Here is a 17,089-nt window from a genome sequence, read left to right as displayed (position 1 = left end):
TATTTTTTAGTGGAAGACAAAAGTTGTATACAGAGTAACTGAATAGTCTAGTTCTAAAAATAAACAATGACCCTAATGTTTAATATTATAAATAAAATTACACAATTAATTTGTATAAATAGTAGTAAGAAGTATTAAAATAAGATTGTACTAAAACAGGGTTTTAATGAGGGCAGTGTGTATCTAAAAAAACATTTAAAAAAAAGATATACAGTAATATGGAATGTTCACCATGAAACCCTTAGAGGCACATATTTTGACTTTATTAATTACGAAAAAAATTTGAAAAAAACTGTTTAGTGAAAAAGAGTAAAAGCTAATCTATAATGTTTTGTTTCTTCCATTTGACACCCTCAACTTATTTTATGATTTTAGATAATAGTCACTGGAGGGGGCGGTTGAAATTTGCCGTTAGTTTAAAAGTATCATTGTATTACAATAAACATTACGTATTTTTAGTTTACAGAACCTTATAAATATTCCTATCATTTGATTTACTTATAAAATCTTTTTATAATATCTTGGCAGAATGACCAATGAATACAATTTAAGTACAAATAATTTAAGATTTAAATTTCGTAAATACAAAATGTGATGTTGTTAAACATACAAATCCTGCTACATTGTAGCTGTCCTTGATTAACTATGCATATATGATTTAAGCTAGAATTATTCTCTAATCTTTTTTTACAGAATCATTAAATTCAAAAAATAAATATCAGAATTTTACTTGCTAATTAACTTAATAATTACTTTTTACTCATTATTTTATTTTACATTTAAATTGTATATTCTTTATTCTTGTTACCTTTTACCACAGCCTGCTGTACATACAACTCACAAATGTCCATGGTATTGCATTTACATTTTTAATGTAATTAAGAAAATAGAAAAGCCTCATCAATACGAATAAGTAAAATAGTAATTATTATAAACCCTTCACCTTAATATAAAGTAATTAAAAACATGTTCTTTCTATAGTAACATTATACTATAATGGCGCTAAATATAATGTACACAAAAACATAGGAAGATTTTAATGATAAAAAGAGGATCAAGCATGTACAGTGTTGTTAGTAGAGAAGAAATGGGAAGTTAAGTTTTGAGCACTATGCACTCAATGAAAGTAAAATAAATTAATGTTTAATATCTTTTGAAAACTGAACATTTTGATTGTAATATAGGCATTTCTAAGCTTTTATTTGTACCGCAATACACAGTACTGTAGCTGGTTCCAGCCCACTGCTTTAAGTGGATGTTTAGTCTATTTGTGTTAAATTCTATGATTTGAGGGAATATAAAAATGTGATTACAGTACTTTTTAACCCTAGTCTAATCAAGTTTAATGTTAGTGTTAAAGTTCTTCTTTTGTGAATGGTAAATTTTTCATGTATTTAATAAAATCATCTTTTGACCTGCCAGAATCGTAATCCTTGGAGATAGCTCCCTTCTGGAATACTTTAAAAGTTGGGTACCCACGCACGCCAAATTTTTGACAAATATCTGAAAAAGAAGTAAAAAATAATAGATATGATCAGAAACATTTAAAATCAATATTAATAAATAATATAGAATTTTTGGAAGTCTCACTTTGCGATACACCATGTGTTTATGAAAAGGAAGTAAGGTTGAGAATGTCTTGGTAATGGTACAACCGTTCTCAAGAGTCTTCTTTTTTTGGTACTTCAAACCTAACTTGTATTATGTAATTATTGTTAAATATGTGCCTATATAATAAAAATCAAGGATATTAATTACCAGTATTTTCAGTACAATCCACAGCAGCTAATTTCCTAGTTGTCTCATTCTTAAGCTCCTCGGCTGCATCCTGGAAAGCAGGCTTAGCTGCCTTGCAATGTCCACACCATGGTGTGTAGAACATGATAAGCACATTATCAGTGGCTGCTATAAATGTCTCAAAATTGGCTGTAGATAGATGGTTGACAGCACTGGGGATATCATACCATTTAGGGTCTACTTTTGAAGGTGTGGATGGTTTTGGACTGAAAATAAAAATATTGAAGATTTGCATAAATATTCTTATACTGAAAGTAGTAGAATTACAGTACATTTCAAAATATTAAAATTTACTTTATGATTGGGTTAGTTAGACTCGCTACAAGACTCGCTGCAGCAGAGCAATCACAGGATTGATGCTAGCAGTTTGACAAAACAAAGTGTGATGCACCCAAATATGGTAGTGATATGACATCATCATGTCCATATATGGGCATCACATTTTTTGTCACATAAGTTTGGTAGTGTAAACAGAGCTTAGGAATCGTGTATTAAAACCTCAATGGAAAGCTACAATTTCAGAATATAAAAGTATACAAATTTACTTACTCTTGCATAAAATCTAACAATTCTTGTGTTGATCTACCTCCTGTATATGTATATTGTTTTTTTCCATTTCTAAAATGAAAATTATTATTATTATTATTACTTGTATAGCGCACATTTATACAACATTTAATTATAATCAGCGGCGCTTCACATCAATTAGTATCGTAACATTTTTTTTAATATAGTGCCTTTAAATGTTTAATGTGACTTGGTAAACTGTTCCAAATGTTGGGTATAATAATTAAATGTAGATTGTTTTATTATTAATTAAAAAATGACAATTTTGATTTTTGATATACATACTAAAAAAAATTTACTTACTGGTAAAATACCACTGAAAGAAAAAAAAAATAATGTGATTAATATATGCATCAAGAATGTGGCTTATAGTTACAAAAATAGATACAGTAATATAGCAACAAAAACTATGACATGTATACATTAATTATCAGAATGTTATTGGGTTTAAATTCATTCATTCAATTTTAAAAGAATTCAGTGATAAGTATCGAGATTAATCAGTCTTTATCGCATCAACTAAATCTAATATATTGTAATGATTTTAAGTTTAAATACTTACACGTAGGATAACCCATGACGTCATTGTTATCAGCTAAAATCTTTTCCAATGTTGCATCTGATGCCCCAAACGCTGCATTGACCTTTAAAATTGGTAAATAAAGTTTGATAGTCAAAAACAAAGCATACAAATTATTCAAATTCTAGAATGTATACTCTATGAGAGATTTAGAGGGAATCTAAATCCATTATCGATTCTGTTACATGTTGTATATATTTTTATATTTTTACATAGTCATTAATAAAATACCTGAAGGTCCTTCAACCTGCTGGCAGCCTCTACAAAATCAGGCTTCATTTTCTTACAATGCCCACACCCTGTAAAATCAAATGGACTCAAATTAAATCTACTAAAAATACAATTTATAATAATATCTGCAATCCTCTACTACATGTTCATACTCTCTACAAATAACTACCATACTAGGATTTGATTAGGTCATATAAACATACAACAAATATAAAATACAAAAGGTATTTTACTTACAAGGTGCATAAAACATTATAAGTACATTGGTATATGTAGATACAACTTCTTCAAAGTTTGCAGCTCCCACCATAATAACATTATCCCCACCCTCAAGACTTGTCCAGAATGCCTTGGGTGCTGGTGGTTCAGGTGTAGGTGCACTCAAAGGGTCGACTTGTGCCTGCATAAAGCTAGTGAAGTCTACCTCCTAAAATTATAAAACAGAAAACAAAATTACAATATACCCAAAACATATCACTTGTATGACTTGGTGTGTTAGGAATAGTTTGTGGTAATTAGAAAAAGTTATAATGGTTGAGCTTACTGTTCTTCCACCTTGGTAGTCCTGAGTTAATTTCCCATAATTGAAGAACTTGATGCTTGGGTATCCAGAAACCTCAAATTGGCTACAGACATCCTTTGCTTCTGTACAATCTACTGCTGCAAATGAAACCTATTGAAACAATATATAATATTGTTTATATGGAAAATAAACGCTTACATTTTGCTGTATACCATGTACTTGCAAAATAAAGTATTGAAAATGTCACTTAATTTCCTTTTGGAAACACACGATGTACCACAAACTTAACTATACCAAAAATATTTGTAGGAAACCATGTAAAAAAATTGGGGAAAATCAAGCGATTATGATTTAATTAACATAATAACCAATGACAATTAACACATGATATATATGTCTCAATAATCTCACTGTTTTTGGGCAAAGAAATCAGATAGTACAGTAGAACCTTCATTTTACGTACGGTACGGGACCGAAAGGCGTACTTAAAACAAGGGATTCGTAAAATCAAGGTTGACCTTAAATTGACCCCAAATACGTAGACATCGTAGCTAATAGCAGTATTTGCCTACTTCTGTACAGTATGCAGGCTGAGGTGGTCACTAGCTAGGCCTACTAGGCCCTAGACTATTCAGGCTAGGATAGCAGGCCTAGCAAGATGCGAGGCCTAACTAGAAAAGTACAGTATATACAGGCTGTGCGATGTTTAAATAAAGTGTAAAATATAATTGTTTTCTATCAATAAAAACAGTCACTGCTTTAGGGGGAATGCACGTGCGTAGCTTGTCCCACACACAGCAGAATTCCTCACACAGCCGGCCATGATTGTGGCTTTGTGTGTGCTTTGTTGTTGTTAAATTGCGCCCTCAATGTAAGAAAATGATGACATCATCGGTTATTTTAAGCGTACGTAAAATCGAGGGAACGTAAAATCAGGGTACGTAAAACACAGGTTCTACTGTACCAGGATTTGAACAAGGACTCTTGGGTTTCCCACAAAACCACATTAACCCAAAATAAACTACTGTGCAGGGAAGACTGTAATTTTAAAATCAGCCACTTGAACAATTGTTTAGCTAAAATGACTTGCCTTGGAGTTATCTTCAAATTTAGCCGCAGCTTGTTGAAATTCTGGCTTTGCTTTCTTACAATGACCACACCCTGAAAAAAAAATGTATTTCAATTCAGTTAAGAATGTGAAAAGAACTATTGGTTAAATTTAACCAAGAGATGATTCTAAACAGTGCATTTCACTCTAAGTCAGTAGTAGTGAAGGTAGGTAGACAGAGAGAAAGAAATAGGATTTCGTGTCCATATATAAACATAGACATCGATTATAGGCACAACACATTTTTTTGGTCACATAAAGTTTGATAGTCTAGACAGAGCTTTAGCATTCACAACATTGAATAGAGTTGTTCAATGTTCTGATTTATATAATTAAAAAACTAAACTAGGCCCTACAATATAATAAAACTTACATGGAGCATAAAACATGACAAGAGCATGTTTCTTCTTCTTCATGACGTTTTTAAAATTATCGTTGCCCAAGTGATCCACAGCACTCTCTTCTTCACTCCATGCTGGTTCAGGGGGTGGTGGTGGAGGAGGCTCCTGAGGACTGTAATATAATAACATTTAATAACTATACTACAGTATAAATAATACAGTTTTAAAAAAATGTTCTCCTATAAATAAAAGTAATAATAATTGAACTAAAATATGTCAATTGATACATTAATTTATGATACAAATAAAATACATCATTTCTAAATAAATATCAGGGGGGAAGCGGATCCATGAACTTTTAAACAGGGGAGCACTAAAATGAATAGTCTGTCAAAAGTAGACATCAAAAGTAATAAAAATAATTTCATTTTAGCTGTCAAAACAGGGTCCACGCAATTAGTACTACTTCCTAGATCTGCTCCTGAATATCCGTTACATTATCAGATTAAAAAATAAAGGTTCTCACTCTTTCATGTGCTCTACGAATTTATCTGATGTTCTTTCACTGAAATCCCAAGCAAACTCTCCATCTCTGCAAAAAGCAAAAAAAATTTAATTTATTTATTGAGGTTTGGTTCATACCATTTTTATATACAGCCTCTTTAATAATGCTTTACAAATGTCTGGGTTAGCATTTGATTAGTATAAATGCAGACATGTGGATAATGTTTGTGTGTTTAAACATAAACTCAAATAAATAAAACAATCAGCTTATCAAATATCGAAAATTTCTATAACATGCAAATATTGAATTACTACATTAGGGTTTTTAGTCGTCTTTGTTATAATTATATAATAGATTAAAGTTATGTATCAGTTTTTTTAATGATGAATCCAGTAATTATTATTTAATCAAACCTACTTGAAATATTTAACTGTTGGGTAACCTTTGACACCAAAGCGCTTGGCAACCTTTGGTTCTTTTGTGGCATCAACTGCTGCTAGTGTAGCTTCAATCTGAACAAAAGACATAAGCTATCTTGGTTATTTACATTCTAATTTTAAAAATTATAAATAGTCCAGGGGCTTATGTCATTTTGTAGGCTTTTGATGTTAATTGTCGGCACCAACGTTTTTCTGACTCAGAATTTTCCTCTGAACAAGAAAAACTTTGGTGCCATTTTTTTCGTCCATGGCAAGTGGCCGCCATTTTGATTTTCAAGATGGCGGACTAACTTTAACAAAACTGATCATGTGTGGTATCATTGGAAAGGGAATACAATACTGATCATTTATTGCCATTACACCCATACCCCAAAATGCATAGCAACAAAGATAATCACAATTACATTATGTCATGTGATCAAAATGAGGTCAAAGGTCAAATTTCGACCACTTATGAATACCATTGTGTTTGGTATCGACGGAAAGCTTTTTTTATACTTAGTACAGCTGTACATATAGTTTTTACATTCATCACACCATTTTCTAGAAATTTTAAATTTTGTCTATAAATAATATAGCTAACAACTTATTTCAAGTTTAAAATAAGTGAGTTTATTACTGTAACGATATGTTAAGCCTTACAACCTATGTTTTTTCGACCTAATTTAAGGTCACAAACTACATTTTATGTAAAAATAAATACTATATGATCCTATTTCGATAACTTTTATCGTTTTTAAACTGTTCAAAATGTGAAAAATATGTTGATTCTAATAATTTAATCGGCCCGATGTAAATCCCACAAGGCATCGTGCGAGGATTGATATTTTCATGTTGATATGGATGCACGACCAGTTTCGGTCGGCCATCTTCGGTCAGCCATCATGAAAACAAATAAGAGAACCATAAACTTTTTATATGTAAATTGACAGACCGCAGCGTACAATTAACCAGCAGTCAACAATACCGCGCACAGATATATATGTAGATAATTATGTTTGTGAACATGCTCAGAATGAATTTCTGACTGTTTAGATTGCTTGTGCATCATGCGAAGGTATATCTTCATTTCCCATGTCCGTAATATTGGGCCAAAATTCCGTAATAATTATGGACGTTCCCAACTTTGAAATAACAGTGTTAAACAGTGTTAATGCTTCAACTCCCTTTTTAAATGCAATATTTTATTATTTTTTTCTCTCAAAATTAGTCGACCAAACTCTCGCAACACCGACTTATTTTCTCTTGCCTGTTGTCGAGTCAACGTAACCAAAAATGGTTTCATTCAAAGATTATCCAAGCGTTTTAATTCAATTTCTATAAGGATAAAACTATCGATATTTTTTTGACACTTTGTCTAAATTTAGGTCTAAAATTCTTAAATCGATTTAAGTTTGCCATTTTGTATGTTTCATGTTTTGTATTTTTATGTGCTTTTAATTCTATATTTATATCTAAAGAGTTTTAATGCATCCTGTAATTGGCAATTTTTCGCTGTTTGGATGTGAAATAAAATAAATAAAATAAAATTGCTTTTTTCTGCAAATTTCGATATTTTTTTTTCTGGAGTGTGGTTTAAGCAACACTGTTGTACAGTTTATAGGGGATAAATGAAATTTATTTTTGGAAATTGTGGTTTTATTGACTTATTTAGCATTTTTTCCAAAATATTTTTATCTAACTTGTTTTTATTCCATAGTCGCGTAGTGTGTGTTACCGGCAGAAAAAATATGCGGTATACGATCAGTATTGCTGTTTGTTACTGTAGCCCGATATTGTTTAACAAAATTAAATTAATATGTGAAAACACTGACCCATCTACCGCCTCTGATTCAGAGGAAAGCGATGTTGAAATTTGACTAGGTTAGCTAAGTGTACCCAATACACAATATTGAATGTCAGTTTAGACATGGTCACGTCAGATATGGAAATGTTATTATCTTGAATTGAAAGATAATGTTATTATCTTGGTATATTTTATATATCCACTGGTAGTTCTGAAGTACTATTAGGGGCGGTAGCAGGACCATTTGAATAGGGTTGCCCAAGAATCCAGGGCTGTCGGTACTGAGCATATGCGCCACAGGCCCCCATGGTTAAATGACACCCCTAGCATGGTACTCTCACACGTAAAATTCACGATAAATGGCAGCTCTAGTTCACCGCCCGAAATGAAACTCGATATCGGGCTACAGTAGCAAACAGCAATACTGATCGGCGTATACCGCATATTTTTTCCGCCGGTAACACACACTACGCGACTATAGGATAAAACCAGTTAGATAAAAAATATTTTGAAATAAATGCTAAATAAGTCAGTAAAACCACAATTTCCAAAAATAAATTTAATTTATCTACTATAAACTGTACAACAGTGTTACTTAAACCACACTCCAGAAAAGAAAAAATTGAAATTTGCAGAAAGAAGCAATTTTAACATTGTTATTTCAAAGTTCGGAACGTCCATAATTATTACGGAATTTTGGTCCAATATTACGGGCATGGGAAATGAAGATATACAGTACCTTCGCATGATGCACAAGCATTCTACTAAACAGTCAGAAATTCATTCTGAGCATGTTCACAAACATAATTATCTACATAATATGTGCGCGGTATTGTTGACTGCTGGTCAATTGTACGCTGCGGTCTGTCAATTTACATATAGGCTCTTATATATGATGAAATGGGATCTAAATTTTAATTTATTGGCAAAAAACATTTAGTATGAAATTAAGGGTGTTGCAACACCCTGTGTCCGCCCCTGACTATACATGGTGGCATACTGTATAGGCTTCATTTATACAATACATCTGATAGTCATTTTGTATGTTAAATCCCCAAAACCTGCAATTGTTGTCGTTTTGTAAAAATAATGTATAATATATAATTTTAAAAACAATAAACCAGGTCATATTGTCTTAAATGTACGTTCTAAGGTTAATTAAGATTAAAAGATAACGGTAACGTACGAACATCGTACGCTTGCTATATGCTTATCATGACGTTGTCTCATTGCTGAAATAATTTTCTTTCCTTTTTTGGCAGAATCCGTTAATACAAATTGGGGCAGACCTGGTATTTTCGCCAAAAAGTTATGGTTCTCTTATTTGTTTTGACGATCACCGACCGAAACTGGCCGTGCATCCATATCAACACGAAAATATCAATGCCTTGTGGGATTTAGCGGGCCGATTAAAATATTATTATTAGAATCAACTTATTTTTCACATTTTGAACAGTTTAAAGACGAAAAAAGTTATCGAAATAGGATCATATAGTATTTATTTTTACATAAAATGTAGTTTGTGACCTTAAATTAGGTCGAAAACACTTAGGTCGTAGGGCTTTAACACATTGTTACACTAATAAACTAACTTATTTTAAACTTGAAATAAGGTGTATTAGCTATATTATTTATATACAAAATTTAAACTTTCTAGAAAATGGTGTGATGAATGTAAAAACTATATGTACAGCTGTACTAAGTATAAAAAAAGCTTTCCGTTGATACCAAACACAATGGTATTTATAAGTTGTCGAAATTTGACCTTTGACCTCATTTTGGTCACATGACATAATGTAATTGCGATTATCTCTGTTGCTATGCATTTTGGGGTATGGGTGTAATGGAAATAAATGATCAGTATTTAATTCCCTTTCCAATGATACCACACATGATCAGTTTTGTTAAAGTTAGTCCGCCATCTTGAAAATCAAAATGGCGGCCACTTGCCATGGTCGAAAAAAATGGCACCAAAGTTTTTCTTGTTCAGCGAAAAATTCTGAGTCAGAAAAACGTTGGTGCCGACAATTAACATCAAAAGCCTACAAGTGCCTTTTTTTCGACATAAGCTCCTGGACTAAAACTGAATGTGAGGTTGAATAATTGAACTGATTGACATATTATATATTCTTATACCTCTTGTTCTTTAAGTTCTGCTGCTGCATCGGCATATTCTGGTTTCATCTTCTTACAATGTCCACACCCTGTATTAAAGGATGTTATCAATAAATAAACAACATATAAAAACTACATCAAAATATCAGAAACTAATGTGGTCAATGAATATAAAGTTGGTTCTGCAGAATTATGCACATAAGGGAAAGAGATACTCATTCAAGACTGAAACTGTATCTAATTGATAATTAATAAGGCCATAGTACTTGAACCTATTTTTTTTTCTATTGAAAACCAAAATTAACCCAACTGTAAATGTGAGACAATGTGGTTAGTGATGCAAAAGTAAGTTACTTACAAGGTGCATAAAACATGACCATGACTGAGCTATGGGTTGCCAGGTAGTCATCAAAAGTGTCGTCCTTTAGATGTACCACATCTGTTTCTTCATCAGCCCATTCCTGTTCCTTTTCTGGTTCCTTGGGTGGCTGTGGACTGAATAGGTTAAAAAAGGTCAATAAGATTACAAACTACAGTGTTAATTTTTGATTGAAGGCTTTTAGAATTACTGAAATGAAGATCAAGCAATTTTTTGATCAAAACTACAATACAATTATGACCCAAATAATCAATTTTAATTATTGTTATATATGATTTTTTACCAAAAATAATAGTGTAGTCAAAAAAAGTTTGAAGTAGTTTTAACTAAGATTACGAGAAATTTTACATTACTACTAAATTATTTAATTTGAGTGTTTAATTGGGAATCAATCCATTTTTTTAAAAAGAACTTGATTTGAATTGCCCTACTTCAAATAATAGAATATGCTAACATATTGATCATCTTGTTACATGTGGATGATTCTAACACTAATCTGTTCAAGGAAGTGACCATATGGAAAGGTACAAAGGTTATATACAATAAAGTGTTTAATTGTTTCCTTAAATATCATATTAAACGTTACTCTTACTCTGCCATCCAAGCTATAATTCCATCTTTATTTCTTTCACCGCCATAATCTAATTTTCTCTTTCCATTTCTTAAAAAAAATAATAGGTGTTGTGATACATACAGTAGGTATAATATAAAGATGTAATAATATACAAATAATGAATGTTTATGAGTGCAATGGTACAAATAATGGCACGAGGTGAATGATGAAAGGTTATATCAACGAGGCAAAGCCGAGTTGATATAACCTTTCATCATTCACCAAGTGCCATTATTTGTACCATTACACGAATACAAAACATTCATTATTTGTTTTATATAGCATCTAGACGTTTTTTTTTCGTACACAAAAATGTTTCAAAAAGTACTATTTAACGATCGTTGAATAGTGCGTACTATTGCACGCCATGTGACCCACATTCGTCCAATCAAATGACAGGAATTTATATAGGTGTTAATAATATGGAAATATGTTCATCTAAATATATGGATTTGTATTATCATTATAGAAAAAGCATGGTGTATAGTTATTGTGTTTTAGAGTAAATAGTGCTTAGTAAATCTCTACATTAAAAGGTAAAAAACTACAAATACATTTATAATCAAAATAACATTTTTCAGGATGTTACTTTAAGCTTTATAAACTTCTTTATAATGAAAAAGACATGACATTTATCATGGTGATATTCGAGGTAAAAATCCTTAGATTTTGGATTCTGACTACAAAAGGTGTACTTTACTCAAAGTAAATAATAGTTGGAAAGCCTGTTATATTGAATGATGTTCTTGATTGGTAATTCTCTGGCCTATCAACATCCATTCCAGCTAAAACCTAGCAAAATAAGCAAAATCACCATCAAAATTAAGGTTGTATTTATGTATTATACTGTGAAAGTCACCAGTAATATAATCATTTTAATATAATATAAAATTGAATTCAAATTCATATAATAATTGAGTTTACATTACAGTACATTATCAAAATTCACTTACTGCATCCCCTAATAATTCTGTGGCAGCACTAGCAAATTCAGGCTTCATCTTTTTGCAGTGACCACACCCTGAAGATAAAATGTAAACACATAAACATAGTGATTAAATTCTGTAAAGAAACGGTAGCTTTCAAGTCATTCTGTCTACATCCGCAATCTCTGTAAGTCTAGGCTAATTAAATCTTATTAATAGAATAAATGAAGTATATCTAATAGACCAAATGATGTAAGAATTCTATAATTCAGAATCAATGTTGAAAATGAGCGCAAAGCAGACAAAGAACGGGAAGATAGGCAGGTGAAGCAATAACTAGTTTAATTCATGTGTATTTATTGAAGTGTACAATAGCAATTTTATACAACCCTGGAAATAATAATGCTTGCAGCCAAATGCGATTTTATTATTGATATACCTGCAAGCATTGCTATCTTTCTAGATTTATTCATATCTTAGAATATGTATCAAGATTAATTAATTAAAATTGATGCTTTAAGACCTACTGTACTGTAACAATTACCAACCAGAACAAGTTGGTTTAAAACTAGTATCAACCAGATAAATTTCTATTCATAAGTTCACAAAATGGTATACTATTAAAAATTAATTTGTTATTGAATACACATAAAATTAAAATAGGCAATACAACTTAAACTGTCTATATAATTAGTAAATAATCTACATCAACAGGTAACATAATATCTGGCTACATTATATTCTAAATTAATTAATGGTAGCAATCTCTTTATAGGACAAAATTCCTACAATATGTTGGACCTTGAACAAACAAAGGTAAAATGGCACTCATCATCAACATTAGAATATTATGGTTAGTAATCATTCTTGTTATTATTACATTAAAAAACATTCAATTGTTGCAGTTTAATAACATAGTAATGAAATACAAGGAAGATATATTAATGACATCCAACTTGTGCTCAATAAGAAATACTCAGATAGATACTCACATGGGGTGTAAAACATTATCAAAGTTGGTTTCTTTTCCTTTGCTAGAAGTTTGCTTAATTGCTGTAAAAAAAGTAACAACTTATTTTCACAGTAAAATATATACAGTAAATAATACAAATAATTTAAATAGTTATGAAATAACGAATTAGTAGTTAATCATATCAACATCTTATTTATTATGCAACTTGTAGTTCTGGCAACATATAATCACAGAGTAGCATGCAGTTATTACAGACCGTACAACTATTGTAACTCTATCTTCTACATACTGAATAAAGTAATCATGATACATAATTGAGACAAATCCTGGTGGAAATGACTATGAAATGATGACACCCATACCTGAGTAGAGTCCAAATGTAAAACATCTCTAGAGGCATCATCTTCATCCCACGGTGAATCTCCTGTTGGGTCTCTCATAAAGTTGATTATAGACTAGAAATAAAAAGATTCAAGTCTATCTTTATAATAGTAGAGCAAAATATGTGTGAGTAAGCTTTATACACCAGAGTGGTACGCCATTATTTTAGAGTTTCGAAACAAAATGAAACTTGTTTTGAAAATATTATCATTGTTTAAGCTTTGTCTACACTATCAGACTTTATGTGACAAATAAAAATGTGATGTGCACATATGGACATGGTGATGTCATATCATTACCATATTTGGGCATATCACTACCATATTTAATAGTGTAGACGGAGCTTTAGAATTCAGACCAATAAAAACATATACCTTAAATACTTCCTTTCTATCATAATCTTTATTAAATTCTCCATCTCTGAAAAATAAGATTAATAATCAATTAAAATAAAATCAATATACAAATATTGATAGTCAATAATACTCAATATTTTAAGTAAGTTATAATCTAATAACAAACACATTTTAAAATTTTAATGCAATGTAAAACTACCTCCTAGTCTAAATAATGATTATTTATTATACTTTTTAAAATAACTTACTTATAATGTTTCATGGCATATGAGCTAGGTGAAACCTTATATTTCTTGCACAGCTTCTTGGCCTCTCTGAAATAATCAATATAGATTGATTACTAGCTTATTAGATAAATAAACAAAACTATTACCATAGTTACATAAACGAATAATTACAACATGGGTGGTAGGATTATAATTTTAGTATGTTGCCTTGTTACCAAATTGCGTTGAACTTTGACCATACTTTCACAGGTGAAAATAAACACATTATCACTTACCCACAGTCTATAAAGGCAAATGTGCCAAGACCTTTCATCTCTGCAGCTACATCCCCATAAACACCAAGTATATTGCTTGCTGCTTTGGCTGATAACAAAAAGGGACAAAAATTAATTCAATAGAATTATTTATAGTGCCAAGCATAGTTTTTCTTTTTTATAGTATTATTTAACAGAGTATTTTGAGCATTGAGATTGCAACGAAAAAAGCTTGCATTTTTATATTCGAGTGATTTTCTGTTGAGCACAATAATTTTACAATTTACAATTTGAATACAAAAAGTACTAAAAAATCTGTATGTTGACCACGAAATTTCCCAATCAAATACACTAATTTAATTGTCAACACAGCTTAATTCATAATTGTACTGTTATAACAATATTTACATTGTTGAACTGTTTTAAAATCTATTTCTGTTCCTGACTGTTTTTAATACATTCTTAAAATAATAGCTTACCATTTTTAGCATACAAGACCATAACATTATTTCTTGTACGTAGCAACTTTTTAAACGCTTTCACGTCATCTATGTCAACAATGTGCTGCCTGTTGTTAGACTTTTTCCCCCCATGACATAAAATTATCTAAAAGAAAATTTTTTGCAAACAATAATTACTAGTTAACAGTTAAACGTCTGTATTTCAGTTAAATGATTTTTTTTCCGACTACTTTTTGGTGAAAGTTAATAACTATTTTGATATTTCAAAATGACCCAATCTTTTTTTAACATTTTTTTGGGAATTAGTCAAAGGGACAATACATCTTTAATAATTGCAATTGTATTCAACTTGCAGTACATTACAAATCCACTATATATAGCTAAAGTAAAACACATTGACAAAGCAGACAGAGCAGACAGACATGGATGTGATTGTCCGGGCTCAAAGCCTCACTCATTGATTTTGGCAAATTAGAACTCCTTGGTGGGCTTATTTGTATTGTACGTGGTATTATTATGCGCTTTCATCATGGTTTATTTTTCTCGCCTTGTAAATCATGTGCAATTTGGCTGTGAGGCCTCAAGATATGAATTTTGTGATTTATGAAATAAAATATGAATAATTTATTAATGTGTTATAAAAATATTATTACAGTATAAGAAAGACTAAATCTCAAAGTTACAGGTACTGACTAGACTAAATGAATTAATTCAATCATAACCTGAAATTGTTCAAATACAGTTGCTAACGCAGTGCAGTTGGGACAATATGGTATGGCTCATTAAAATCAATATTTTCATGCTGCATTAGATAAGTCCAGCTGGAAAATGTTTTAACCTGGGCAACTGTCTCTTATAATCACTCTCTTCCTATAGAGATTTCTTAGATAATTCACAAATGTTTTCCTATGACATCATCATTTCATAAGACCCATCAAAATCCATGTCACTATGACAACACATAAAATATTTATTTCATTTAAAAAAATTAAGTAGACTTCGTTTCGTTGGCTGGAATCGGTTAACTAGGGGTAGCATATGCAGATCCAGGAAGAGGGGTGGGGGAACATGCACCTGCCATTATTTAAAAATAAGGATGCCACTGGGTAGATAGATTTTGTTCGTTCAACCAATTTTGTTGGAAGACGTTAAACAGAGTGGGAAGTTCGCCGGTTCAGTTGATATTTATAACATTTTGCAAAAGATAGGACATTTGGGTAATTTGAGCACTTCATTTCACATTTGTAGGCCCTGGACCCCTTCCGTCAATGATGTTTAGCATTAAAATGAACTTGGTCATTCTTTAAACATACAGGTTTGTTTGTTTGTTTGTTTGTTTTTATTGATTTTCCACACAAAATGAATATGATAATTAAGTAACAATAAACATATATATATACAAGAAAGATGTGTGGCTGGTGGGCAAATAAGTTCAAAGAACTTTAAGGCTTACCCACCAGAAAAGATACAATAAACATTATCAAGTATGACGAGTAATTAATACATAGTAAGAATATAAAATAAGAAGTAAAAATACATAAGTAAAATAAAAAATTTAAAAAGTAAATAAATAAGAAAAACAGAGTATAAGTTATTAAAATGAATCATAAGTGTTTTAAACTTTAGCATTTGCACAAGTAATAATAAGTACAGTAGTTTCTGAAATATAATATAATGTAACATAACATAGACATACCACTACTGCTATTACTACCCTACTACTAGCCTAGTACTAAAGTATGTACTACTCACAATCACATGCTGAGTAAACTCAAAATCGAAATTATAGATAGAGCCATCTCAATTTAATGAATCAATTGAATGAATGTAATATTAGGCTAAATAAATTAAGTTATTCCTCCAATCAAGTAACAAATATTATAGAAAGAGAAGATCACGTTAAAATATAATGACTCTTACACCTAGGCCACGGCCTTGATTTTGAAGGGTGTGTGTCTGATGATCTTTTGTCTGCTGTGACTGTGTCGCTGGGGACAGTTCGGCGGATATCCTGCTAACTGTAGAATATTATAGTAGGCCTAGCATTTAGGCAAGAGTAGCCGGCGAAAGTGAACGGGTAGGAGGAAGGAAAATGCTAATACTTCTTTTATATTGGGAATTGCAATTATTAAGTAACATACAAAGATAGTCTTATAAATTAATTAACTTACAATTGCCAGAAGATACAACAAGGTCCATGTGTGTCCAGCCATCTCTTTTGCATATGCCACGTTTATTAACCTTTTATAAGAGAAAGTGACCTTTCCCAGGCTCCCTCATGAATATGCAGATATTTGGCTAGGTCCATTCTGCATATTTTATTACTACTGTACTTTAAAAAAAAAAAAAAACAATTTACAACTGCATTTTTAATTGAAAAACTCAATTGCATTATTTAAATTGTATGACAATTAAACACTTTGTTTAAACGACTATGGCGTTCTTACTAACTGTATAGTCTTCACATATCCATGGAACTCCCCCTAACTATCATGGTGCAATCTAATCATGTGACCAAAACAGAAG

General features: G+C 31.1%; 1 protein-coding gene across 1 annotated transcript; it reads right to left on the bottom strand.

Annotated features, from left to right (window-relative positions):
* Positions 1-16: 16 nt before the first annotated feature.
* LOC140040390 (protein disulfide-isomerase A5-like) lies at positions 17-17,031 on the bottom strand. The gene is made up of 23 exons (XM_072086290.1): positions 16,735-17,031; positions 14,582-14,708; positions 14,124-14,211; positions 13,870-13,935; positions 13,640-13,685; positions 13,247-13,339; positions 12,904-12,964; positions 11,939-12,006; positions 11,686-11,777; positions 10,965-11,033; positions 10,352-10,488; positions 10,015-10,082; positions 6,070-6,164; positions 5,674-5,739; positions 5,180-5,319; positions 4,789-4,859; positions 3,720-3,848; positions 3,413-3,602; positions 3,176-3,243; positions 2,921-3,008; positions 2,347-2,422; positions 1,759-2,003; positions 17-1,503 (listed from the first exon to the last, which is right to left on the bottom strand). The coding sequence occupies exons 1-23, from the start codon at positions 16,774-16,776 to the stop codon at positions 1,355-1,357; spliced, it is 2,274 nt and encodes a 757-aa protein (XP_071942391.1). The 5' UTR covers positions 16,777-17,031; the 3' UTR covers positions 17-1,354.
* Positions 17,032-17,089: the final 58 nt, after the last annotated feature.

Source organism: Antedon mediterranea, chromosome 2 (assembly GCF_964355755.1).
Source record: "Antedon mediterranea chromosome 2, ecAntMedi1.1, whole genome shotgun sequence".
Taxonomy (NCBI): domain Eukaryota; kingdom Metazoa; phylum Echinodermata; class Crinoidea; order Comatulida; family Antedonidae; genus Antedon; species Antedon mediterranea.
This window is presented reverse-complemented; position numbering and strand designations above follow the sequence as displayed.